A 26,879-nucleotide genomic window follows, 5' to 3' on the forward strand; every position below is an offset into this window, starting at 1 on the left:
ACAATTAAATGGCATATAGGCTGCTATGACATATTGCGATTAAAGTTGGGTTTTTTTCTACTTTTTGCCCAGATGGCTTAAATAAGCATGCATGGTTGTGATATGTGTTACTATTAGTGTTAAGTCAGTAATGACAGCATAAGTCGCATGGATGGATTTCCCAAATTTCTAAGCATGGCTGCAAAAGCTTTTTGTCTATCCTAAAACTCTTTACTGAATCCTCATCCAGACAGCCTACTTCTGGCTCTCGGTAATACCAGTCTTTTAATGTAAAAGAGCTTAATGTGGAGCAGGGGGGAAATTTGGCCAATGCAAGACATAGTAATAAATACTTTTTACAGTGAGTACAAAGGTTTGTAGGGTCAAAACACAACTATGAATCTTACTCTGTCAGATCTCTGTCAGTAACAAATGAAAAATCTATCTTTTTCATTTGACTTATAAATAATAAATTCTGTACACTTCCCAGAAAATTTTAAACAGAGTTTCAACCTTATATAATCTAGTATCTAGTCATGTAGAAGTCATATTATCTCTGCCAGTAATTTTGTTAAATTCTACCAAGTCTAAAGCAGAATACACACATACAGTATCACTGCACAAAGCATGCACTCCTCTGTTTAAATTCCTCTAGGCTAAAACCTTCCCAGTTTAAGTGTCACTGTATCTGACTCCAGCTGCATGTGTTTGCATATAAAATGTTTGTGTCAGTAGTTCATTTTGTGTTGATAGCTTTTCCTGGTTGATTGACTGGTCGTCTGGGTAGATTACATGTCTGATCTCTGTGTTAGTTCTTACTGGTGTCTCATTGCTCTAACAGCTGACAGATTTGGTGTGGTGTTTATAGATTTACCCTTGCAGTGGCTGGGTATGCAGATGGGGAGGATTGACCTGCTGCGACCTTGGAAGAATGCCCTGGCGGAGGACGACGGCGACCTCGGGTTGGGCAGGACGTGCTGCAATGCAGCAGAGCAGATCAGGGCGCTGCATGCTCTCACCCACACACTTACGCAAACACATAACCTGCAGCTTTATATCATGAAATAGGAACACATACGCAGATGCACACAAATCAATAAAAGCACGCACACTGGACGAACAGGCATGGGTGTGTCCTAATCAACCTGCTGCTGACTGGCTCGCTGAAATGCACACACCTCATAGATGACTGTATTTGGAACAACACGCACACACACACGTACACACTTCCCTTTATAAATTCACACAGACACACACAACACGCCAAGACAGGATGTGCACACGTTGATGTATTTGTTTGTTTGCATCGTATGTTTTTCCTTTTCACTTTAACACTTACTACATAAGGCAATCACTCAGTTCCATCAGAGGTTCTAGATCCTTCCATCTTCTTAGCAGGACCTCCCATATGTGCAGTGTAAAGATATGTGATTTAAATACCAGTGAAAGACAGACCCTCATTAAAGAGATTTTCTGGGACATATTAGTAAACCCTAATGACTCTGAGCAATCATATCAAACCAGATCAACGTCAATTATTTTCACTATTAGTGTTGTTAATAGCTCAACCCAGTGAGAGTCTAATACAACTGTATTTATGGCCATACCTGACCTTTTTTGACCTTGACTTGGATACATAACTCCAAGACTAATATCAAATAAGAAGTCTGGTAATACTTTGTCTGTGTAGCCAGAGACGGAAGAAGTTATTCACCTGTGCCTTAGAGCCTTCTTGTCCTTACTCTATCACGGATACATTAAAACAGTGAATGACAGTGCTGCAAACGCTGACATTTTCCTTTATTACAATGAACACAGACCATCTATTTTTTCTGTGATAATCCCAGTCATTGGGTCTTTTGCCCATACTGTCTTGTTCTCATGCTGTCCCCAAATATGCATCAGTGCACTATTGAGTGTAGCACCTAACGAGCACATTGCTTTCTTCTGTTAAGCTGACGTTCGCGAAAATGCCCAGCTGTCTTTTAGACAATTTATTTGCGACTCAGTATTAAATACTTACATAATTATTTAAAACCAAGGGTTTTTTTTTACCTGAGTGTCATGGACACCGGTGTGTCACTCGTACCCTTATTGTAAACACTGACCAGCACACAGCTATAACAGAAATTCTTAGCAGTGCAGCAGATGTTGCAGGATATGAGGAAAGGTTATAGCTGCAGAGGAAGGAAGAGCAAACTGCAACTGTGATTCAATAGGAAATTGTTTCCATTTTTACACTATTGTCTACCATCCGACTGAATGAGATGTAGCTACATTTCGGGTTATTATGTTTAACATGTGATTTCTTAAGGCTGCTCATAGTATTGCAAGTGACTAATTAATTTAAACTTTTTTCCATTTAACCCTTTAAAACCTGACCTAATTTACCCTTTAAACCAGGGGAAGGCAACTCCAGGCCTCGAGGGCCGGTGTCCTGCAGGTTTTAGATGTGTCCTTGATCTAACACAGCTGATTTAAATGGCTAAATTACCTCCTCAACATGTCTTGAAGTTCTCCAGAGGCCTGTTAATGAACTAATCATTTGATTCAGGTGTGTTGACCCAGGGTGAGATCTAAAACCTGCAGGACACCGGCCCTCGAGGCCTGGAGTTGCCCACCCTTGCTAAAAATGTTAACCGTCACCGGTGACCGGTTAGGGTTTAAAGGGTTAACTTTTGATTTACAGCAGCTGTGAAACAACTTATACTCCAACCTGACGTTCAACTGCAAAGCTCACTCACGCAATGAGCACACAAATAAAAATCGAACCAACAATCCACTTTTAGATAAAGAAGTCTATTTATTATTTGATATATTGTATCATATGCATTTTCATATAATAGTTCTAATACCAGTAAGTCAAAAATAATAGTCATATAGTATTTATATATATAGATATATAGAAAACTAATCCAATAATCTACTTTTTACTTGGACTTGTAAAAAAAAACAACATGGAGAAATGTATAATCTTCTCCCCAGCTTAAATATAGGCGCTTTGAGGGAGCAAAGATAATACCAAAAGAAAAATTACACCTGAACATTGCATCTCATAGAATAAGAACATCTGTCAGCAGCTAGTAATGTTGACCATCTTGGTTTAAGACACAGGAAGAGGATGTGTTTTTTTTTTCTTTGCTAGAACATCTTTGACATATACAATTTTGTCTTATTTTTACCGTCAGTTGAAATGGCTGAAAGAGTTCTGAATTTTTAGTATGAATGAGAGAGGAGACGATGGCAATCGTGTGATCATCTGGATTTGTAGACTGAGAGACAGAGCATTAGATTACACCAGTCTCATTACATATACTGAAGATCACTTCTAACGATGACAGCGGGGGGAGGCGGGAGCAGAAAAAAATGGGAGAGTGTAGGAAAATAAGTTTTTTAACAGCGGGATATAGAAAGGTTTATGTGCTTCTCCACCAGTGATCTGCATTTGTAAACAGAGAGTAGCAGCACATACAGTGCAAAGTCCTTTTCATCTACTCACACCAATCCACAGCCGCTCTCACTTTCTCTCTGGGTGCTCTCCAGGAGGTAGCCATGTCTCGGTTGGCCGGGAGAGATTTCCATTTGCATCCATTTATGTGTAGCAGTCATCACAAGTTTTTACCAACTAAACTGATATCATTCAAGAAAAAAAAGAAAAAACTCCCACCCCTGTCTGCTCAAACTCTCGATATGTAGAAATGAAAACATGGAGGCAGGCTGTTTAACGGCTGTAGCAAATGGATGAGGCCGTGGACTACAGACCATCCGGAGCTGTGGAAGGTGGCATCCAGGGGCGCTTGTGTCCATCAAGGCCTGAGATGCAGGAGGGCTGTCTCACTGCAACCCGTCCTCCCTTTGAGAGGCGTGGGTCGCCAAGTTGGGGTCAAGAGGAAGCGTCAAAGCTGCACAGGAAAAGACAGACATGCCATTGCAGTTAACTAAAAACTAAAAGCAGGTCTGAAAATACATTTGATCAAACTGAGCGACATTTTAGAACAAATAAAAACGAACTGAAACAATGATGTGTGTTTGGGAAAATAACTGAAATCAGTGAGTGTGAGGTCACAGGGGTGCATGTGCTCGCTGTGACTGGGGTATGCTTAGATTGTGAGACTCTTCATTTCAAGAGTTCTTTGTTTGTAATAGCTTATTATTGAATATCTTAACTTTTTAAATCTTTTTAAATCCCAAACACAATAACAAAAACACCTAAGCAAATGTCACAAACCAACCGGATTGATTTTGGAAGGCATTTTTCATCCCAGACCGATCTGATAAACCTGAGCGCTAAGGGCTAAGTATATATACGCACTGTATACCAGTTTGTGTGGGCAGAAGTGTCTGCAGTGTTTTTGTAGCTTGTCCTAGCTGTTTTGTATCTTATATTTTGGAAGTTCTCAAAATCTTGTAGTTTATTTTGGGGGGAATTCTTTTTTTCTCCTCGTCTTTCCTCATGTTGTGCATTTTCTGTGGTTTCAGTTCGGGTCGCTGCTCATGTGGTCAACCGGCCAGTGCTACCTAGCCTGACCTGTCTCCCCAATGTGATGTTTGTGTATTGTATGTATGGTCGGCAAGGTATCATCTATCTTAATTACCCCTTGGGGATAAATAAAGTTGGTTTTTTTTACATTGACTTTAATATATAAATCCATAAATATTTTAAAAAAAATTCACTGTTCTTATTCACTGTACTGCAACACATTAATTTGCCTGAGAAGAAGGGATTTTTCAAGTGGTATGGGATAGTGTTTCACTAATCTCAAGCTTGGGCGTTACAGCATGTGTAATTCAAAATCCTATTCAGTGTGCAGGTCACAGAACAGGACATTAATTAAAAATATATATACGGCTTTTAAATGATAAATAGGAGCTGTAACAGATATATTGCTATGTTAATTATTTCTATATTTGCAGTTTTCCTTGAAAAACAGATGTTTCGAACAATGATAATGCTGGTTCAGTTCTATCTGAGAGTCCCGGTAAGCCATGACATCATGACAGTGAGCAAGAATGAACATGACAGAGTTAAATGGAATAAAGTCGTCACACATTTTACACACACTCTTGTTTCCTGTCAATATTTGTTGTGTGAAAAAAGGCCCGATTGCTTGTATTTTGTTGCTGGACAAGTACAGGTCACCAGCTTCTTATTTCCACTGTTTAACCTTGAAGGCAGTCTTTTCTTACAATATTTTGCAATGTCGGCAGTTGTAAATGTGAGTGAGCTTTCAACAAAGGAATTTGAGCCCTGATTCTCAAAGCCATTTATTCTTTGCATGTTCTCAAAAAAAAGATGCATGAATAAATAGCCATTAGCTGCATGTCTGTTGAGGGGAGCGAATGAAAGAGAGAGAGGGGAACAGAGAGCAAGCACGAGAGAGAGTTTGAGCGAGTAAGATGTTCATCTCTGCAGGTTTTTGTGTTACTTATCAGTGACAGATTCCTTTGTTCCTGCCTGCGTCTGTCTCCACCTCAGTGGAGACCCAAGGGACGACCAGAAGGCCTGACTGCAGTCCGCATTCTTAGCACATCCTTGTTGCCTTTTCTGAGCTTGCAAATCATCTTCTGACAAAAAGTACACTTTATTCTTTTCTTCACTTGAGTCACGGATGTTTTTGTAGAAGGTAACTGGGACTGGGCTCAGGCATGAAAAGGTGATGGATTGAAAAAAAACGAATGCAAAGAAAAAGGACAAACGGTCCTTAATGTGCATGTTAGAGAAGTCCGTGTGTGGGGGAATAAGCACGCATGTGGCTTGTAGTTACAGTTTGTGTGTGTTGGTGTACTAAACAACGACAAGGGGGGCCCCCAACTGTCCTCTAGGGGGAGGTACGTCTTGTCTCGCGGTCATTAAATATTAACACAACCATCTCGGCCTCCCGCTGGGCCTGATTGAAGATGTAGGATGGCATACGGGGACAGAAGAGGGTCACCTCTAACTCTGTAGTCCCACAGCAAACCCACTGTGATTACACCTGGGCTAGATCAAGCATGCCAACACATTACTCATCTGGAGGGAGTGCACCAGACTAAGTCACGGAATGACCCTGCAATGACACAGGATCTGTTGTGATCGGGTTCACGTCCAGATTACCTACTGATTAGCAAGAGAATAAAGTCCAAATAGTTTTGTATGCATTTCAAACACTCCTGACTGAAAGAGTCCATTATTTATTCATGTAAATCCTTCTAATGTAAATCCCTCCATCCGACTAAATAGGTTTCAAGACGCAAGCTAAAGGAAGCAGCACACTGTATGGCAAAATAGAATAATAGGAGCTAATTACAGGATTATGGGCCCTTGTGGAAAGAAGAGACAATGACCTTCATTAGCTGTTCTTCTTCTTTCAGAGATTCTAATTAACGCACACAAAAAAAAGTTTATGACAAAGAAAGGTGGAGAGAGATTCTTACCTGTCCCATAGCTTGACATTTCTACAGTTGTTGGTGCAGCAGCCGGCTGATATCAAAGCTGTGACAAAAAAGGAAGAGGAACGAGACAGAGGAAGAGACTTGAATGTGTTGTTTTGACAAGACTGGATTGTCTCATTAGTCTAATGATTTAGAGTTGATGTCTGTCTGGTTAGACTGCAAACGCAAGGAAACATGACTAATAAATAAAACATGTTAATGGAGTAGCAGCTTCTGTTATCAGCTAAATTATATGTCGGAAATCAAACTGGGAATGCAGCAAGTTTGTTATTAGAACAGTGGCGCCAATCAGCACATGCCCACCCTGCATAGTGACTGAGCAGAATGAGAGACTCTGGAAAATTTGGCATTTTAGAGGAAAAAAAAACACAATCACCTTTTTGCTGCAAGTTCAGAAGACAAAATGAACCTGCGTTATTAGACTTGTTTCAAGGTGAGCAGGCATGATTTGGATTAGTGAGGCAGTCAATCGATTTCCAGCTCAAGTTCACACGAAACAGGTTTGACTGGTGGATTGTACTTCACAACGGAGGCGCACAGTGCACGCTTGACGTCTCTGATTAGACCACATAAGACAAGATCCAAATGAAGTATTATTTGTTGCTGTGACCTATTTAAAGCAGAAGCAGCATGGAGACAGTGCCTTTTGAAATAATATCTTTTCTTAGGTTTTATTTCGTAAACTAAACAAATGTGAATCAGACGGTCACTTACTTTTTGTATACTTTATTAATTTCCTGTACTGAAATTACTCTCTGCATTTAACCCATTCACTCAGTGAAGCAGTGGGTAGCTACCAATCCAAACCCAAGGGAGCAGTGTGTAGGGAGGGTACCTTGCTCAGGGGTACCTCAGGGTAGTTGTTCAGTGGATTTGAATCCCCAACCTTCCGATCATGGGGCGAACGCTCTACCTACTGAGCTCTCTCCTCCCTGAAGGGCCTACAAAATCTCCTTTAACATAACATCTAGACTGAGGTGACCTGGAAGGCAAATTCCAAACAGAGGTTTAAGCCTTTTATGGTTGATTATTTTTTCTTTGTAATGGTTAGATAGATGTGCTAGTTTAGCATATTTTTTGCTTACCCCACTGCCAGATTATGCGGGTTTAGTTGTAGCTCACTTCACTCTCTGCAAGTGAAACTGTTGCACCTTCAAAGGGGAACACGCCATTGCAATCAACTTTGCTCTTCCTAAACACAAGGAAAGCTCTTGACGTCATTTTGAAATCCTTTTCCTGGGTTTCCTGTCATACTTAAATGGCTCTGTGAGAAGTTCTGATCACAACTCGGTAAAGCAGTGCAATAATGTTTTTGCTATAAGCAGACCAAACTTTGCAAAAAAAAAAAAATGTTATCCCTCTTTACCTCTTTTGCCCTTCAAAATTCTTTTATCCTTGCTCCCTTGCTTGATATCTCTATCTCTTTCTCTCCTAGCCAGCGGTTTCTTCCTCCCCATGAGTCCATAATCATGTTTTCAGCACATTTCCTCTCCTTGGCGCTCTAACATCTCACATTAAAGATTTATAATGCTCTTGTGACCGCCAAGTTGTGCAAAAGATTCCAGTAGCCACTTTCACTATGTTCCCTGCCCCTTCCCTTAGTGTGGTCATCGGGGAACAAGGCAGGATAACACAGAGATATGAAAACTCCTTTAAAGTGTTGGGTAGATGCAGCAGTGAGCTGGGGGGTATTTTCACTTGGAGGTCAGCATGTGGGGAATGGGACTGATTTCACGGCTAAAGCTCACAAACAGGGTAAAAAAAAGTACATCATCACATGCACTGTTCTCTACTCACACAGCTAACACAGGTGACGTCAATATTTACTGTATTTAGACTTTTTCTACACTTGAAAGATGTTACTCTGAACATGGTCTGTGGGCAGTTTCAGAATCCAGGTTTGTATTAATGCTAAAATTTACTTTAATGACTTTCATCCTTAGATATATGCTAAAGGTCAACCTTGAATTTTTGTTGTTTATATCAGCCCAAAATTTAATATGCCACTTATTACTACTTCTACATACAAACACATACTACATATGATTAGTTTCTTGTGTTCCCTATTCAAGCCACCTCTGTTCCTGAGCTAAGAGCTTAGGATGCCTAGGATATGTGTTTCATGAGTTTCAATGTGGCATGTTCACACTCAGAATGGCTTTGTTACTATAGAACAATTATAAAATTGAATTTTCAGGTTTATTTAATGTAAACAATTTGACTATTCTTATCTAGTCAGGATCAAGAGTGGCAAGAAAAAGCATTAAAAGGCAGTATTGATACACAACTTTACATGACTCTTTCAGGCTGTCATTATAAGCTGGTTATGTTAGCAAATGATATATAGTCACTGTATAAATCTATAATGCCTTGAGGTGTTTGTTGTTGTTATTTGGGGCTAGATAAATAAAATTGAATTCAATTGCATCACACTATAAAGACAACCAGAAGTGCAGGATATACCTGGAAAAAACACAGGAGAAACAAAAGTTTTTCGTTCAACCATTCAACCGTGTTAGCTTGAAGTAACTCGATTCAAGCTGCGTAACTCACAGAAACAATTGGCTTGAATGGATTTGCTGTCTCAAGGTCAGCTTTCACACACACAGGTCACAGGATTATAAACTGCTGTCTTGTGATGGTGCAGGTCAGTTTACACACCAGCTGTGTGCCAACATCAGAGAATCCCTATAAAAGAACTTGATCAGCGTCTAATTAAACTTGCTCCTCCTGAATTCTAACCAGCACCTGTGACCTTTTCAAGGAAAGTTACGATGTGAGAAAACATAACAATAAACTTGGGCGGTGTTTGTTTCTGTTACGGGGAAGCCTGATGTTAAAACCAAAATTGGATTTAACCGCATGCGAGAGAGAGATGTGTAGAGGGAAGGGGGTTAACAGTGGGTCAAGTATATAGATAATATGATTAGTCTAGAATAATGTGGGGGGGGGTAAGCTCTCATAAATTTCGCTTATGTACACCAAAGCTCAAGTGAAAACCTCCAAATTTCCCCTCAAAGAGATCTGCAAGATTGACTTGGGACAAGCTGCTCCCATACTGAATATAGCCCTTTTCCCTTAGCAACCAGACACCAAATTATTAACTTTATATAACTCATAATCCTGCACTTCATAAAGAAGTTGCAAAACCTTTTAACACTTTGTTAACAAAATAAAAACTCTTTTTTTGATGAAAATTGCTTGAAAATGATTCAAGAAGGCTGGCTTTGAGCAATAACAATAAAGGAGCTGCAAAAACAAATCAGAATGACGGTATCTATATAATTGATCAAAACTGGTAATCAAGTTTTTATTGACGTGTGAATCAAGCCAGTAAACACATGAACCTGCTCCCAGGACTACTCATCTCGCAGTCCTCCTTGATCTGTTGCTTTCTATTCATCTCTCTCTCTCCTTCTCTCAATTTACAGAATCAATGCAAGGTAATTTCACGTGGCCATTCCCTCAGATCTTCTAAAAATCTGCCGTATAAATTATTCAGGCTGGCTGGGCAGGAAAGCCCGTTGAGATGCATGGTAGATCAGTGACCTTCCGTTTAGCTGGCAGTCAGACAGACAACTAGAGTCAGTCAGTCAGTGAAGCTATCTGGCAGGAGAGCAGCTTGTTTTAATGTCCCTCAGGCAGCTGAAGTCTGTGCTGTTATGTGCAACTTTGGAGCGTGATGGCAAGCTCAGAATGCATAACATTATGCACGGCCACCAAATGAAAAGAGGAACATGCAGGGTATTTGTGGAGTCAAGTCTGTGCTTGGCCATGCCCAGTCTTGTGAGACCAGACTTCAAGCTCGTACCACTTCAGTTCTGCTTGGTCATCTCTGCAGCACTATATAGCAGCAACAACATGCTAATTGGTTACACTTGGTTTCACCAGGCTATCAGAGCCTGTTCTCATCTTTTAAATCAGTAAAATTACACAAAGAGAGAACAACACTGAATTTTGTTTTGTTTTGCAGGACTGTTTTGTCGAGCTTAAAGACTGTGTTTTAAATAGTGTTGCAATGGCTAGTCTCACAGTAAAGGAAAGGTTGTGGTGCCAAGCTGGGACCATTCTGTTTGGAGTTTGCATGTTCTCCCTGCACCTGTGTGGATTCTTTCCAAGGTATTCCCACAGTTCAAAGACTTGCTCGTTAGGTGAATAGGTGATTGCAAATTTGCCACAGGTTTAGATGTGAGTGTGTGGTTCCCTGTCCTTGTGCTTACCCTGTGACAGACTAGCAGTCTGTCCAAAATGTTCCCCACCTTTGGCCCTATAACAGCTCCAGCCACTCCACAGCCTCCAGCTGGATTACCAATTAAAAAAATGGATGGATGCAACATAGTTTTGAACTTTGCTTTAAATATCTGAATATTACTGCCTGAAAATAATGAATTATGTTATTAGAATTCGCACAAAACAGATTAGCATTAGATGAGAAGATAAATTAGCTTTGTTAGAAAAAAAATCTCCTTACTAGATTTCACAAGCAACAACTGAGCTCGTGGTGTGACAGTGTACACCAAAAAGCTTGATTCACCAAGAAATTGTAATTGTTTTGTTTCTTTTTGTCTTTTTCAATAAAAGGACATTTGTTTTTATCTACGACAAAGCATGTTTAATACAATAACATATACGTATCATACGGGATTTTTAATGGGATATCAACACCTTACGCAGCAAACATTGCCACTGTTTTTCAGCACACAATGTAGGCCTAATGCTAGTTAAATCATGAATTCAATCATTCTATCACAGCAATAAATTCAGCTCTTTGAGCACCTGGAGAAGCAGCCTTTGCAGGTTTGATTGCACTCCTAAAATGGAAGAAGGAGAACTTCTGAAAATCAACACAGCATCCTTGTTCTAAGCAATAAAGCCATGAGAGATATTGCTAAAAACAGTGTGCACTAACCCCATCACAGAACGGTACAAACTGGCTCTAACCAGAATAGCGAGAGAATTGGGAGGACATGGTGCACAACAGCAAGAGGGCATAAACATCACAGTGTGCACTTTGGAAAACAGAGGCCACACAGGTTCTCAGTAATGGTACCGACAAACTCCGGTCTCAGCATGAACAGTAAAGAAGTGATTCCAGGCTTTCTAGGTAGAGTTTCACATAAAAGATAATACCTGAGACTGGCCAATGCCTGTGCCTTTGATATGACTGCCTTCTTTACAACTTGGCCTAAAATGTCACTAATCAAAAAGAACAAGTAATTAGTGATATCACGAATTATTAACTGTCAGTGACAACATTCCTGATCAATTTAATGCTATATTAAAAAAATACTTACTTTCAACATAAAGTATTTCTTTCAATTATAAGTGACACTAAACCCAGTAGTAAGTCAGTAACCTACAAATCAGTCACTCGCTACTTTTAGGAGAAGATTTTTTCAGTCTAGTGTTATTGGTTGAAATTGTTCTTCTCTATTCTTCTTTTTTAACATATACATTTATCTACTTCTGGCTTTTAGCAATACCTCCCTAATTTAAGCTGCCTTTTTTTTTGCCACGTTGCTATGATAAATGTGCAATGGCCAACTGAGGCATGAGAATTGTTACAGAGTAAGTGATGGCAGCAGGGAGAAACAGCAAATAACTTGAAGCCTATGTGTCTGCTGCATGGCTCGCTGTTCAGCTGAAATAGACCACAGAGACATGAGAGCCTGAAACTCGCTGGAATAGAGGTGAATAATTGGCGCCCCGTTGGCTGATCGAGCCTACGAGGGATGTCTGTGTGCGCGTTTGCATTTGTGTGTGCTTTCAGAAAGAAATACATACACCAAATAGACGGTGCATACTCACGAAACAACGTGCAAACACGTGCAAAGGCATCGCTTTTTGAATCACAAGCCTGTTCAGTTACGTTGACGGAGCAGTGCTTAAATTATGGCAAAATGTAGTTAAATTGAAGACATTAACTTTATGAACAAAGGAGACTTCTTTCATAATGATTTATAGATCGAAACTGGAGCCTCTAATTTTTCTTCTGCCTCTTTTGCCTTCTGTGTTGAAGCTCCACATCATCTCCTCGAGTTCTACAAGAGCTTGTTGTTGTTCCATGCACTGCTGTAGTGTTTCGCTATGATCCTCAAAAGGCAAATTAAATATTTAAGCAGACATTCACAAGATAAACTGCCGTTGCTCTATTTTAACATGTCACCACCCATCACACCACAGTGCTGATGAATAATATAACAGACCGGGCACAGAGCAGCGTATAGAGGATTGCGATGCGTGTGCCAGTTAGAGGCGTGGGGATGGGAAACAATACTGGTAATTTCATCAGCTCTGAATTAGATATTCAAATATCCCAGAATTCTTTGCGGTTTCGCGTGACACAAAGGGTCTGCATTTAAAGGGTCTGGCTTTTCATCTTCCAAAAGCCTTGGGACATCGATGACCCATGCCCTGGGACTGAAACTTGTTTACACATTTTCAGGCTGTCCCTTCTTTTGCTATTAAAAACAACAATAATGGGTTTTTTTGCATTTATGTCATCTTAAAAGCCCTTTAGATTTAGCAAAAAAATAATGCAATGCACTGTAACAATTTGTGCATTTTCTTCAAAACAATATAATGCAATATAGAGCACAGGTAACCATCTGTCAATTTGAGTGTTAAGGATGAGCCAGTATTAAAATTGTCTACTTTAACATCAACGTGTGGATGTGATTGTACAGTCTGCTCTTACACCCCTCCCCATATTCTCACATAGCTCTTCTCACATGAAAAAGTGAAAATAAGATTTTGTTAGCACTTATTAATGTAGGATAAAAAGATGAGCTTAGCGGAATATTAAGAGATCGAAATAAGGATGTTTCTACTGGGAAACTCATCGTTGTGTTATCATTTCAGGTCACTATTGACTATCAATTGTCATTTAAAGCAATCCGAGAAATTCTGTGTACTAGATGCTTTATTTGCAGCTAAAGTTCTCACAAAACCAGGTAATTAAATGATTAAATGTACCTTTTAGTATAACTGTAAAGGAAATGAGCCAGTCAGTCTGGAGCAGTGGGGGGTCGGGGTAATAAAATTGATTTAAATATCTCGGAGAGGAAATCTCACAGACCAAAAGACATCGCTGAAAGAGAACTAGTAAGAGATAACGGCATAAATATAATGACAGTGGTGCCAATCATTTCATGGTCTAACATAATGTAAAGTAATGGAAGCTCCACACGTGCCTTATTGTAAATCAGGAAAACCATTACCTCAAACACACAAAATGGGCATTAGATAATTTATGCCCCAGGAAGTAGATAACTGCATCCTTTCAACATGCTATATTCCTGATAAGTTATCTCATTTTTAACAGACAGCTGAGCTATAAAAGCCATCACTCTGATTGGAGCAGCAGCGTGGTATGACCAATGACAATGCACAACAACTGACATAAACCACAGACAAGCTATATGAGCCCTACACAAGACTTTGAGCCCTTATAAAGAATTAATAACACGTTGTTTCTCTTGAAGATTAAAAGTTGAATTCACAAACATAAAATTTAAATTGTGTAACGGAACACAATCAGGGGCTTTAAAAACAGAGGCATGCTTTGTCGGGCATGACCAGTGATAATGACAGATGAACCGAAACAGAGGTTTATATTTTGATTACGCAACAACCAACATAAATGTGGCTTTTTGCAATGATGACAGGATTCCTCACTACTTACTACATGCTGTTACAGCTTGATTCTGAGATGATGTTAAATCATCTCAGAATATTTATGTGCTTTAAAGGAGGGATCAAAGAATTTGATTTAACTACTTGTAGTTTTTAAGGCAGCCAATTTTGTTTAAAGTAAAAGAAATTAACTTTTGTTCGTGGGGTTTTTTTTTTTTGTTTTTTTTTGGGGGGGGGGGGGGGGGGGGGGGGAGTTAAAAAATCAATTTAAATGATCAAATAAGCCTTTAAAAGCAGGCTAAAAGAATTGAAGACAGGCTCAAATCATTTAAAACAAATAATTAATAAGCAACATGACAGATATTTTTAATAGAAATGTGAAATTGTCACATGTTACTTTTAGAAAGAAAGTAAAAGCATTTTGTCTGACTTTGCACCCCTGACTTGCTGATTAATATTACACTGCTATACTTTTAACATTGTCCAGAAATATGTGACCACATTAGCCACAGTTTAGCAAAAACCACAGATTTGCTGCCAGCGAACATGAAGGTAAATTAATCTTAATTTAATATGTAACTTATGCGATCACTAAGCTCACAAAATGTATGCAAATGTACCAAACCCTCTTCTCGCAGCCTCACCTGCATACTTCCCATGCTTCACTTAGGTCTATCTGTCCAGCTTCACTTTCCTCCTTGTCTCGCACCTCATCGCCTGATACCCTCAGACTGACAGCTCTCAGAATGGCAAACAGCTAGAACTGAAGTAAATGTAACAGTAGCAAAATGTGGTTACTGCTGGTGACTCTGGGACTGTGAGAAATTCCCTCGGGCCCACTCTTGCCCTCATACATGGCAGCCACTCAACTTTCAGTTAATTACCTGGCCTAGCAAGCTAATTTCCTCTCAGCTCAGTGGGCTGTTCCCCACTGGCATGGCGTAAGAGGACAAAGACTGCTCTCCGTTCCACTGGGTTTGCATGTCTACCGGATGAGTGGGGCTACTGTGCAACATTTGTCACATACCTCTGGGGTTTGGGCCGGAGCAACGCTAGTATGCACCAAGCAGCCTCCTTCATAACTCAAAGAGCCACTTACGAGCTGCTGCGGGGGAAATGTTTAGGAGAATCCTAGAATAGTTAAATGCCTGACATAATCAAAAAGTTATCTATGAACCCATAATCATAGCATCAGTCACGCCACAGTGTATGACAATGTGATTCTAAAAGCTACGCATGGAAAGACGTTTGATTATGTGCTCTTCCCTTCTAAATCTGCAGCACAAAATCATCCTCCTTTCCTTTCTCTAATTTATAATTTAGTCTGCTGAAAACAATTTTTGTTTTTATGTTAGACACATTTTACACCCCATTTCCCATTGACATTACCACTGTCATGAGTATTTGTGTGGATCTGGCATTGTCTGAGAGTTGCAGAGGCAATATACGGCTTTTTGCTGCATCCAGGAGGAGGAGGCTTTAAACTGACAAAGCTTACAGCAGCTTGATTAAAAATGACAATGATATGCACCAGTGGAAGATAAACAAAATGCCTAATCATGCACTCCTGGGTTAATAGCTGCTCTGATGGCCTATAGGCAAGGGTGTTTGGGATAATTGGTCTCAGATGTGATTACAAATTCAAAGGCCATGATAACATTTAAAAGTAACATTTTCCCCTCTGCAGATGAAGACATCCACCTTGAGAATTGAATGTCTCTGATGGCCTTAACTCTAAAGCATCTTTGAAATTTTAACCAATTTTTTAATGATAGAAGACACAAATAAGGGAATGCCTACTCAACTTGTAAATTAAACATTCATCTCTTATTTGCAGAAAGATCCAATGCCATGGGATTGTAAAATGAGTTATAGACTGTAAAACAAAAAACTGCTAGAATCAGAATTAGTTGGTCTTCGCGGCATTTGTCGTCTAAGCAAGTTCAAGAAGTTCTGAAAGGTAACGCTGGAATGGCAGGGCAGATGAGACTGTCTGGTTATAATATTATTCCATTTGACTTACACCAGCCTAATGCTCCCCTAAATCCTTTCATACCAAGCAGCTGTGGCAAACATTTGAGTTTCCCCAGGCCGCTTAGACTGCGAGACTTGACAAATTTTCAAGGGATGCTTTCCATCCATCGCCTTGGCAGACAAGCAAGGAAGAAGAGGATAGAGTGGAGTAAGAGGAAGAAAAAAAAGATGTATTATAGAGAGGAAGACAGAACGAGGGAGAGAAGGAGGGGAAGAAAACAGCCAGTAATCCACTCAAATACTTCCTCAACCCTCTTTCCTTAGCTCAGTCTGGCAAACACCACATCCTCCCGAAACAGGGCTTTGTAATCAGTTTTCTCTCTTTGCGACAGCTGGTTGTTCACACTGGCAGCCAATTAGGATGGTGAGAGAGAGAGAGTGAGAGTGAGAAAGAGAGAGAGAGAGACTAGCTTTTCAACGACACTGGCGAGGGAGAACATTATCTGAGACCACAGCTTCAGTGATGATTTCCTGTTGCACTGACAGGCAGCAGCACTTCTAAGCAGCAGCCAGAGGAGCTGGACAGTCTGAACTAATGCCACAATTATAGAGATTAACAGATGGAATGAAAGAGTGGATTGGTCTTTGCTAATTCGATCACATGCTTGAGAATGGAGGACCAGAGCCTGTCAGTTCCTCTTGAGTATATAAAAAAGAAAAACAAGAGAGGTTTATAGCGAGAGATTTTATAAAATAGCCACAAGCCTGAAGTAGGACAGAAAAATGTGTTTAGAGAGTATTTTGAAAACTATTTGTAAAAAAATTCAATCACAAGGTAAAGGTTTGAGCAGCACTTGCAGAATACAGAACAACTTTAGGGTTTGACTGAATTATTTCAGTTTGTGGCATTCATCAAGTTATTTGTAAAAAATATTATAGACCTCATTGGTCAATTTATGCCATTGGATGGTCATGTGGTTCATGGATAGTAATTCTCACTAGAAATGTGGAGTACCAACACGTTCTCACTCCCAAAGCGTAACATTTTACGCTAGGTGACAAATCGTCAATATGTTACGCTTCCGGGTACCCAACACGTCCCTGGATTACAAGATCGGACAAATGAGAAAACCGTTTGGAATGAATCTACACATGTATGTTTGTTTTACTTAAATCGCTCTGGAAAACACTATCTAACGTCATTAAAGTGCTGGTTAAGGTTAGGGATGGAATACATGGCTGGAGTGTGTATTACCGCAGGAGAGTTATTCTACTGGATTTCGTCCATAACCCGGCACGTAGCATAAGAACGCAGACGGTCACTTTTCACGTTCCTCAGGAACACCGCGGGACTTGACAAATCATCATTATATTACCTCGGGAGTGTGAACGGGCTGGGAGTACCCAAGAGAAATCCTAAATGGAACATTATTTGATACCTAAATAGGAAAACATGTAAAGGTATGTAGTTGTGTGCCATAAATCTGTTCTATGTTTCTTCAATTAAAAAAAAATTACAACACTAAACTATAGGTGCTGGAATAAACTGTGTATGTGCTCTAACTTAGGGTAATGTTGAGCTGATGTCTTGCTAATTAGCTAAATCCAAGACTTTAAAAGATATTATCTGAGCTCTTTCCATTTTCTTTGAGAGAATGAATAAGTTGCTGTTTATTATTTTATGGTTGTTTCATGGGGTTTTATTAGAAAATGCTTTCTTCAGCATTTCTACTGTGTATTATTTTTCCCCACTGTGTGGGGGGTGGATGTTACTATATTAGAGTTTCAGCTAACTTTAGCGACTCTTTAGTACAAATTTTATGCTCCACCAAACCCATTACCTGCCATAACATTATATTTGTCAGACTAATGGGTTAGACTTTCTATTATATATAAACAATAAAACACCAAAATATTACACCTATATGCTGTTTCTTATTCGAGTGTAAGCCAATCATCCAAACAGGAATTATATTTTGCTGACATTCAAATTAAATGTATGCACTATAACGCTATAGCCTAGCAGAAAAATGTAGCTTTATTGATATTTGGAAGGCTAATATGGGTTTACTAATATTCTGTCTAAACTGATATCAAATATTACATGAGAGCCTCATATATCTGTGGTTTAGCCATTATGTAGCACTAGCTTGCATTACAATGCTAGACATTATACTGTATCTTTATTTTGATCTGTCACCTGAGAAGGCTCGTGTTGCGCGTGTATCACATCAAACTGAGCTGTTTCATTAAAACAACTAAGAATAAAGTAGCAGTCACTGGCTAAAAAAAGCTTTGTCTTTATCACAAACACACACTTTTCAAGCAAACTACAAATACAGTACACAGAGTGACACACATCTGCAGTACTGTGTGTACTGTAAGAAAATAGAGCAAAGGTTTCCCCACACACTGCACCATCTTTTCTTTTCTCATGCAGCCTATTTTTCTCCTCCTGATCATCTGAGCAGCTTAAGCTAATATGCAGAACATGTGATTGCTAAAGCAGAAAACATGATTAAGTCTCTCCTCTTTTTGTGAAGAAGACCCTCTGCAGTGCAGAGATCCTGTAGGCTTAGTGAACATTCATCCCTGCAGTCTGGGTCAGGAGACTGTAGTGTTCTTGGCTGATTAGTATCAGAGAGGGATTTTATCACAAGGCAGATATTTGTGCTATGAGTCACAATTGATCTTTTGCTGTTACTGATTATTTGTAAAGCTCCTCATCGCATACAAAGTCAAAATGGCCTTTAATGTTTACTGCAATTTAATATTTGCAAGCCAATAATTACTGCTGCTTTAACCTCCTAGGACCTGGCGTCCACATATGTGGACATCACATTTTGGATTATTTAGACCAAAATACTGAATTTCGCTCTACAAGGGCCTGATATCCACTTACGAGGACATTATACTGCTACTGTTCTAGCAAAATTTAAAATGAATATGCTCATATGTGGTTCTTACTTTTCTTAAAAACCAAAATAAGGTTAAAAAAAATCTGGTAATTCTTTGTTTTTACATTCATCGGGCTCCAGTGTGACCAAATATCAAAGAGAAATTAAAAATGCATGCTGTGGAAGAGTTCGGATCTTAGGAGGTTAAAGCTTATAGTGCCATGCACTGATTTCATTTGTAATTTCTTGTAATGCCCTTTTTATATATAAACGAGTCAATATACTTGGATATATGTCATCAAGATGAGAAAACAAGATAATGTTTATTTTCTTCAAGCAGAAACTCGGAGTTGAACCGAAGTAAAAGCACGAGTACTTTCATTTTGTTGGCATTCCTTCCTCCTGACTGTAACAATGACAGAATAAGCTATGTGTGATAATCTTCCTGAAAGATGTTGCAGCAGATTGTATTAAAAGGCTACAGAGGTCAGAGTGTTGTTTTGCTTTCTTTGTGGATTTTGTCAGGAATTTAAATGGCCTGAGCTTCGCTACTGTTGAGTTTTACATCAATATGAGTCGTTCATTTGTCAGAAAATAAACCCTCATCGCTACACTGACCCTGGGACACTTTAGCACATCCACCCAAATCACACAAACATACACACACACAAGCATACATGCAAGATCATAAAAAATGAAATAATGCTGTGCAAAGGGCTTAGAGGATAATCCAAGCGAGTGGAGTGTACTACATCGTAACAGGAATTAAATTTCCTCTTCATCCAAAAAAGGACATGGCAGCAAGGTTAGGTCAGCGTATGACACAAAGGGATATTGCAACAAATCTGCTCTCTTTACGTTTCCTACCCCACACATCTTTTTTTCTGTATCTACTCATCTTTCTTGTCCTTTTCATTCTCCTTCAGTTGTATTAGTTTAAGTGGCATTTTAGTGGATCCTAATCCGTCAGCATCAGATGGATGGTATTTTTGTGTTAACTTCAGAAAAAGCATCATCCTCTGGCAACGTGTTGATTGCATGTCTCTATCTAAGTGTAAATATCCTATAGTGACACTTAAAGTTAGTTCCCTTGTCAGGTTAGTGGAGGCATGGAAGCCCTGTAGCGACATGTTCATGATGGAGATAAACATCAATTGTGACGGATGACAAGCTATGATATACCAATATGACTTCACGCAAGGCACACACATGCTCAACCGCTGTCACACACAGGCCTAATGAAGTCTTTACGGCCCTGGTTAACGGCTATTTGGTGCATGCATTTCACTCCGAGCTAAGTTCACAACAGTTATGCCACAGTTGGCAAACTACCAGGCCCTGTGCACTCACAACATTTTCCAGTTAAGGATTTGTGAGGCATTAATGTGACGTGGCTTTTGCAGAAATCATATGGGTTTCAGGTTACATCAAGATTGAAATCCCTCATAGAGCTACAGTTTGCGCTGAGCCTTAAAATAGAAACAGAATTATGATCCGAATCAAAGTTGTGTGTGTCTTTATAATAATCCAGCGCAATCCATAGAGATTGCAAAATGGCTAAAGAGAGCATGCTTGATACTGTACAGTAGTTTCTGAGGTCACCATGGCTCTACTGTGGATCTTAAAATGCATTCACTGGCCATTTAGTGCTTTAATTTTAGGTGTCTCTGGAGGCAGACATTGTTAGTATTACGCTGGGTTTTACAGATAATCAGTGCCACAAAAAGTTAAAAGCCACATGCAAACTGCACAGAGAAATGCCTCGGCCAGATTACGTCGAACTCAGGACCTTCTTGATGTGGGGCAAAAGTGCTAACCACCGTGCCACCATGCTGCCCTCATGACACCAATAGGTCACTTGTCAGATTTTCTTTTATGTATACTTTATTGATCCCCGTGGGGAAATCCCTCTCTGGATTTAACCCATTCACTCTGTGAAGCAGTGGGCAGCCACTGGGCACCGGGGGAGCAGTGTGTAGGGATGGTACCTTGCTCAGGGGTACCTCAGGGTAGCCATTCAGTGGATTTAAACCCCCGACCTTCCGATCACCACTCTACCTACTAAGCTATCCCTGCCCACAAAACTGCTCAAAAGCAACCAAAGGTTGTGACTTGAAAACTGAGGTTCATATATAAAGATCTGTGTACTACCTCTTTGAAGTTGTAAAGTTTTTAATTGCATATTGTTAGGTAATAATAATGGATTGGATTTATATAGCGCTTTTCAAGGCACCTTACAATGCCACTATTCATTCACTCTCACACACTGGTGGAGGCAAGCTACGGTTGTAGCTACGGCTGCCCTGGGGCAGACTGACATATCGCGCCATCGGCCCCTCTGGCCAACACCAGTAGGCGGTAGGGTAAAGTGTCTTGCCCAAGGACAGAACGATCAGGACAAAGAGCCCGGGGATCAAACCGGCAACCTTCCGGTTACAGATACGCTTCCCAACCCCCTGAGCCACAGTCGCCCCAAGGTAAACATATAATAATCCAATTGGCATAAATGACTCATCATTTGGTAACAAAAACAGTTAAAATCCTCGCTATAAAAGTTAAGTTTGCTCTGTGTAAATTGCTTCTGTTTCTCTTGTAATTTCAAGCTTATATTGCAAAGTCAGGTAGATATTTCACCTTGAGGAATTTGTCCTTTAGCATCTGAGAGCTCTGTGCCACTCAGCACTTTTTCCCCCGGACTCCAGAAATCATTATCAGCCACGGTGGGGTATTTAAACAGCAGCCAAGTTGGTACTTTGATTTTTCGTCCTCCTCATCATCCTTAGCTCCCCACGATCTCTCAGAGATGGATGCGAACGGAGCAAAGATTTAGAGGTAATTCATCATTTAATAGGTTTATTCATCATTGTGTGGCAACAGTTGCAATGCTACAACTCAAATTTGTGCGTGGATCATTTGAGCTGGAAAGATTCATATAACGCCTGTGTTTTTTCTCAGTTTGTCCTGAGTCAGCCCACATTTCTCTTGAAATGAAAAAAAAAAATCAATAATGCTGTAAATTTTGCAGCAGTCAGAATAAGCATGAGTATCTCAGTTTTCTCAATCAAACAAGTGCATTCCAATTCCAAACTAACCTGTAAATCTCATTTTAGAAAATGTCTGCGTTTACAGAGAAAAAAAACACCTCTATGCTATAACAAACTGTAACACTAAACCCTGAAATGCTACACTTTTCATCCTTAGGTATGTCTGGGCACATGGCTGTATATTTGTATATCTATATATGTTGAGATATTTATTTGATTACAACATTTCACACTGTTCAACCTTCACCATCTGTATAGGAAGCATCTCAATATGCCCTCCAAAAGTAGACTGATAGTATATAAATTTAATGGTAATAAATCTTAAGTATAAAACAGAAAAAAATGGTAAATATTAAAACAAATTTCTGCAATATCAACAAATAGTCTGATACAGAAAAAATTAAGAGTTTTGACTCTATTTAGCCTAAATTCCTTTTTGACTTATACGTAGCTTGGCCGAAGTTTCAAATAATTAGGTCACTGTATGTACAAGTAATCCCTGTGAGCTAAAAGCTCAGGCTTCAAGCTGTTTTAAATGCTTGAGAGGGGATATCCTTAATATGGCCAGCCTGGGCACTCAGCTGTGAAGAGATAAGTTTGTTATCCAAACTTTCTTTTTATGAGGGGCAACAATTATGAGAAAGTTGGCTCAAAGCTAAGTTGACCTTAAGGGAAGACAAGGACAAAAAACAGCTAATTTCATATGGAGTAGAGAGAAGCATCAAGGCCCAGTATGAGGTAAATAGGTATTATTTTCAATGTTAAATCATGCAAAGCAATTAGAGAGAATAAAAGGAGCTCCAGAGTCTTCAGAGTATGGACATTGATTTAGTAACTTAGCGACTAAGGTGTGGAAAACATGTAAACACTTGAATATATATTAGCCTATTTTTTTATATATGCTCATAATAAGTGCAATAAGTAAGACGGTATGTTTGGCAGTTCAACTTATTTTGATATAGCGTCTCCTTCTGATGAACCTGCCACTCATTTAGGTGTATAAATCAGTTTATTTCAGCTTGTTATATGTTTTATGTTTAAAAGACAAGCAAGGGCAACATCATCCACTTGACTTTAAGGGGGTGTGTGCATGGAAAAACTAGGTGTCAAATAGAAGGTCAGTATATATGATCACATCACAAGGCACAGATAAACCTACCATTCATGCCATTATAGATGCTCCGATGATGTGGTGACAGCTCGTCTCCAGCCGGCCTCCTCTGCCCTTCTCTCACTGGGCTGCCAAACTTCACATGGTCAGGGCTCATGCTGTACTGGTGCCTGTGAGTTTCCGGGCTGCCCCCCTGGATGAAACAGCCCTTTTCATGGTGCTCTCCAGTCCCCAAATGTGCCTGCCGGGGCTCTGGGCTTCCGCATCCTGTACTACTGATGCTGCTCCTGTTGTGCCGCTGATAGAGCTCCCCGGTGCCTCCCTGACCTAGGAAGTGCTGCCTCTGGCCCAGGACGAGGTCAGAGCTGTGGTGCTTGGGGTGCTGCTCCGGACTTCGGTGGCCCACGTTCCTTCCATATTTTTCGGGACTAAGGCCCCGCATGACCCGACTATGGTCAGGCACAGATATAGAGCCGCAGCGGGGCCGGCAGAGCTGAGGGAGGGTGTATGGGTACTCCAGGCTTGTACTCCGATGGCGCCCAGCTGGGTGCTCAGGACTGGACACCTCCCTGTCTCCTCCAATTACACCTCCTATTCCACTGATGCTGCTACACCTGGGTTTATGTAGAAGCTCAGGGCTTCCTTTCTCCCCACCACTGCCAACCCCACCCACTCCTGCAGCCAGGTGAGGCTGTTTATGGTGAGGGTGATCAGAGCTGTCAGCACTCCCTGCACTGGAAGTGCTGCTTCCATCCCCTACGTCTCTCATTAGCAACCCCTGGCCGGGCACTAGCAGCAAGCTATTCTGGCTGTCTATGGAGTTACGGCACCCTCCCATTCCCACACTGCCTACACCTACACTTCCCCCAATGCCACCTCCACCACCTACTACCCCCTTTTCTTCATCCAGTAGAAGACAGAGCTCCTTCAGCTCCAGGTTCTCCCGGATTACCTCTTCTTGTCGAAGCTCTAGCTCCTTGAGCTTCTGGAGGTAGAGGGTCACCTCTTTACGCATTATGCTGGCACTGTAACGTCCGAGACGCTGCCACTCTCTGGACACACGCTTTCCTTTTTGACGATCATCATCTAAGAAGCAGCACAAGTCCCGCAGCTCACGATTGTCCTCCTGCAGCTTCTGGTTAATGTCCTGTGAAAGCAAGAAGAGAAATAATAGAAATTTAGAAATTAGAAAAGAGCGACACACAGTTTACGTGTATGAACCAGAAAGCCTGAAGAAAAAAATGCTCCTTAAGGACCACAAATTAGTTTTTGAAATGTTGCAAAAGTCATTTTTCATGGGTTACTTAACTTCGACTAAATCACTCAAGCCATTGTGCAATTTGAATACATTTCACTGCTCTTTCAGATAGCAATCAAATGGTGTATGCAATCATAATGAAATTAAATCCTAATCCTTCGTCCTTTCCCATAAATGCAGTGACTCACTGTGTACCATGTGAAATACGTAATGTAGATTAGAATCAGCTGGAGGAGATGAAAAGGCCACACAGAAATGAGGCAAGGTCATAGATCACATGCCTTAAACATTTCATACTAAGCAACATTTACTTAAGGATTCTTTCTTCACCTCCAAGAGACCTCCTTCTTTTCTCCTCTTCTGTAACAACTTAACTCTCCGCTATCCTCCATCTCCTACTTACTCCCCCTTTTGTACCCTCCAGCTCTTTCCTGTGTAATTAGGCTGCTTGGATGGGTGGAGAGGTGACGAGGTCTCCAAGAAAAGCAAATGATCCCGATGTGCTTCAGCTGAGACAACCCCAGGCTGATTCTCAGAATTGAACTGTAAACACTGTGGACACTGTGCAATAATTATTTTATTAGAAAATGAAGGCGCTGGGTAAAGGTTACTGAAATGGAGAAAGCCTGCATACAGTTTCAGAGCATCTGCCACTTGATTCTGTGTTCCACTTGCTGTAGATTTATGTGAAGGAATTTTTTTAGGAATCTAAAGTATGCGAAGACAAGATCAGATTTGAGCACTGCATGAACAAATCCACTGATTTATTAACAGACATTACTGTTAGAAGAAAGCATTTTTAAGTGAAACCTACTCGTCATTGCTCTACGTCATCACTTGCTTACAAGCACACATATCCCTTCCCTTTTTAGTTCACTTTAAAAACCTGTATTTCCCACCTCAAAAAGTTAAAATGGAAACTAGAGGCTTTTATCAGCTCCTGCATGTGCAAAAGTGCACACATACTTTACATCCATCTAAACCCAAATGATCGCATATGACCCATACAATGGCACACTGAACTTCATATACCATCTATTCTCACACCATGTTTGCAGAGGCGCTCTCTAAACAGCAGAGCATTGCTCCTGCTATGCGCGTTCTCAGGTGTGCTCCAAGCCTATGATCTCATCCTTCACCGATGCGCGCCCCCTCACCTTCAGCCCCCTGATTTCGTTTAAGTGCAGCTGGAGGCTACGATTGACCTCCCGGATGAGATTCCCGTGGTCCAGAATCACGCTCATCTTGTCGGCCTCAGACCGCCTGAGTCGGCGCACCAGATCCTCCTTGGTCCACTTGAGCAGTTCCTCGTCAGTCAGACCGGAGATGTCCTCTGCTGGACTTTCAGTCTTCGCTATCGAGAGCTGAAGCCCAGGCTGGGGCGGTGGAGTCGCTTTCTCCATTGGCACAGCTCCTCCGGTACCGACAAAGAGCAGAAAATACTTAGAGGCTCGCTGGCAACCTCTGCTCGCATCCGCTCCCCGGTCGACTTAGGGTGGAAACGGTTACGGATTGTAAATCAGTCGCATAGTTTGGCCTTTTCTGTTGCTCCCCACTCTTCCACTCTCTTCCTAGAGCAACAGCTGACGATGCCGGCTGGGCGCGATACAGCGGAGAAGATGCTCTACTATCACTGCAACATCCTCACAGCCGAAATGGACTCTGTGCGCAGCCGATATGCATTAGAATCCAGATTCTGTCGGTCAGGTGGTCAAAGTGAGGAAAGCTTCGGTTTACACACACACCTGCCGCATCTAGGCTCAGCACACTGCGAGAAAGAGGAGATAGTCCGCTGTGCACAGCAGAAACACAGGGAGAGGAAACAGCTCTCCCCTTTCTCTCCCCCTCCCTCTCTCTCTCCAGGTCTCTCCCTCCGGGGGCTTGAGCCTCACCGAAATCATAGTTTGGTTGCAGCGCCACCTAACGTTTAAAATTATTGCAAACTGTTCTGAAATGCTTCGTTAATTACCTCTCGGATTGGCTTGAAATTACAGGGGGTACTCTGAAGTTAAGATTGTGGTACTTTCTCCAAACGACATCATTTCTGCAAGTGTGACGATTTAGGAGAAAACATAGGCTGTATAAGCGCCAAAATATAATTAAAATAAATTAATTAATAATCAGGTTTACAGGTTATACTCTAAAACTTAACAACAGGCTATCCACTGAACATATTGACGACTGTGTGTAGGAAACTATTTTTTAAAAATCATATATTTGAAATTAACAGTAACTTTAGAAATATATATAAGGCAAAGCATGTGGTTCATTATTTCTCTCTGAAATTTAGTAAAGTAGAAGAAAAGTGGCATACAGCTGAAATACTCATTAGTACATCTAAATGTACATGTGTCAGTACAGATAATACAAGTCCCGCACAACTGTCGAACAACACGTTATCACACAGTACAAAATTTTCGGTGGACATAACACGCTCTACAACTCCGAGATTATCGGAGCTTAGGTTACTGCTGCAGCGGATCTAAACAACTCATTTCCCCATAGTTGTACGCTTCCGCTGCATACGCTGAGCATGACGTACGAACGTC

At 40.6% G+C, this 26,879-nt stretch overlaps 1 protein-coding gene across 1 annotated transcript; it reads right to left on the reverse strand.

Annotated features, from left to right (window-relative positions):
• Window positions 1-2,765: 2,765 nt before the first annotated feature.
• On the reverse strand, window positions 2,766-26,158 carry ccdc85al (coiled-coil domain containing 85A, like). The gene is made up of 4 exons (XM_006790639.2): window positions 25,488-26,158; window positions 23,121-24,219; window positions 6,394-6,451; window positions 2,766-3,881 (listed from the first exon to the last, which is right to left on the reverse strand). The coding sequence occupies exons 1-4, from the start codon at window positions 25,731-25,733 to the stop codon at window positions 3,863-3,865; spliced, it is 1,422 nt and encodes a 473-aa protein (XP_006790702.2). The 5' UTR covers window positions 25,734-26,158; the 3' UTR covers window positions 2,766-3,862.
• Between the last annotated feature and the right edge of the window lie 721 nt (window positions 26,159-26,879).

Source organism: Neolamprologus brichardi, chromosome 6, assembly GCF_056152115.1.
Source record: "Neolamprologus brichardi isolate AB-2024 chromosome 6, ASM5615211v1, whole genome shotgun sequence".
NCBI classification, from domain to species: domain Eukaryota; kingdom Metazoa; phylum Chordata; class Actinopteri; order Cichliformes; family Cichlidae; genus Neolamprologus; species Neolamprologus brichardi.

Excerpts from the sequence above, each read along its gene's own strand:
- ccdc85al (XM_006790639.2), bottom strand. The coding sequence starts at position 25,733 with ATGGAGAAAGCGACTCCACCGCCCCAGCCTGGGCTTCAGCTCTCGATA. Across the intron at positions 24,220-25,487 it reads ACGAAATCAGGGGGCTGAAG|GACATTAACCAGAAGCTGCA; the intron begins GTGAGGGGGCGC and ends TTGCTTTCACAG. Across the intron at positions 6,452-23,120 it reads CATCTATAATGGCATGAATG|CTTTGATATCAGCCGGCTGC; the intron begins GTAGGTTTATCT and ends TTTTTGTCACAG.